This window comes from Cucurbita moschata, unplaced genomic scaffold (genome assembly GCF_002738365.1).
Source record: "Cucurbita moschata cultivar Rifu unplaced genomic scaffold, Cmos_1.0 Cmo_Scf00020, whole genome shotgun sequence".
NCBI lineage: Eukaryota > Viridiplantae > Streptophyta > Magnoliopsida > Cucurbitales > Cucurbitaceae > Cucurbita > Cucurbita moschata.
Genome location: NW_019268536.1, coordinates 961831 through 963437, shown reverse-complemented (window position 1 = coordinate 963437; position 1607 = coordinate 961831). Strand labels below are relative to the sequence as shown.

Sequence of the window (1607 nt, the reverse complement as noted above, 5' to 3'; positions counted from 1 at the left end):
TTAAAAACATTTAAAAAAAAAAAAAAAAAAAAAAAAAACTATGAAATACATATTGTTGGGCTTAATGATCCAAAAAACACAACACATGAAATTATTGCCCATTTCCATTGTCATTTATCCTAAACTTTAGAGTGGAATAAATGAACCTTTTGCCACAAAAACTAATGGATTCAACAGCTTCTCTCATCCAATTATATGAGCTTTCTTGATCCTAAAATACTTGTTTGTAAAAGAAAAAAAAAGAATCAATACAAATTAAAAAATAAAAAAAATAGCATAATCAATCAGCCTTTTATACCTTTTTTGCATGTGAAATGCTAAAAATTTCTAAATTTGAATGGGAGGTTATTACTTTATCCATCACTTTAATTTCTTAACCATGTGCTCCATTTGAAATTTTAGAGAATCCATGGATTTAACATAATTGTGCTCTTGGCCGTTAATGGAAAGGGGGGACAGCAGAAGGAAGTCTAATTTTGCAAACGAAAAAGAGCTTACGAGAATAAACTCATGATTTGATCAATGGAACTTCTTCATAGGGAATCTAAACATAACAGATCGACATGAACTTGATCTGAATTTACTTTTATGAAGATTCACAAACTAGAATCGTAAAATTATAGCAAGAAATCGATATATATATATATATATATATATATATATATATATATATATATATATATGTATGTATGACATGAAATTACTTGCGGAGGAGAGGGAGTAGAGAGAGAAATCTGGCAAGAAAGCTGAGAGAAAGTGCGCGGGCATGATGTGCAAAAGAGTGTGTTTATCAGGTAGAAGGTGGGGAGATGGAAGAATCCATACCAGGAGAAGAAGAAGAGCTTGAAACCAAGTTGACTATGGCGCTCATGACTCGGATCTGCATTTCCAGAGCGGGTATGTAATCGGTTACTTCATCCAGAATCACCGGCAGCGGTTGCTTTCTGCATCCGGGAACCAGCCGGCCGAGAAGCCGAGCTTTACTCTGTATAGTTGGTAATCCCTTCCCTCTCAACCGGAAAACGCTAACTCGCGGCTTCTTCGTTCGGCTGTTTCCAGTCGCATGAGCCTTCTGCCGGTTGTGCTTTCGAAACTTGAGTTTGAGACGGTTCGTCAAGATTGCTCTGCTCCACCTACTTCTTCCTTTCGCCGTCATGGCCAGAACTGTATCAGACGCCTCCCGCACAGCTCGGCCGCGGCGCGGAGTCTCGTTTGGTGCCGACTCGGAAGAACTGATCCTGACCTGACTCAAGGCGCGCAACAGCTTCGAGGAGTAAACTTGATGCTGAGCTTGTGATTTCCACTGGATGTGATCCTGACCTTGACGATCATTTTCCCTCGCCGCTTTCTTCTTCTTCTTCTTTCTGGACGAATCACGCGATCGCTCAGAACTCGCCACAGGATTTAGAATCATAGACGACGCCATTAAAAACCAAACACCGATCCAAATTCAAGATACTCTTCACTGCCGGAACTAACAAAACCTTTTTCCAAAACGATTCCACAACGAATTGTCCTCTCCGAATACCGTAAGGACTGCCTTCCTCACCTAACAGATCAAATCAAATCCTCCTAGAAGAGAAAAAAAAAAAAAAAAAAAAAAAAAA

At 39.1% G+C, this 1607-nt stretch overlaps 1 protein-coding gene across 1 annotated transcript in view; it reads right to left on the bottom strand.

Annotated features, from left to right (window-relative positions):
• Positions 1-1607, bottom strand: part of LOC111457480 (transcription factor bHLH148-like) — a 10601-nt gene that overhangs the window by 8270 nt on the left and 724 nt on the right. Inside the window, exon 2 of the mRNA XM_023099696.1 lies at positions 830-1572. Within this exon, the coding sequence (XP_022955464.1) occupies positions 830-1426 (597 nt within the window). The 5' untranslated portion in view covers positions 1427-1572. The remainder of the gene's footprint in view (positions 1-829; positions 1573-1607) is intronic.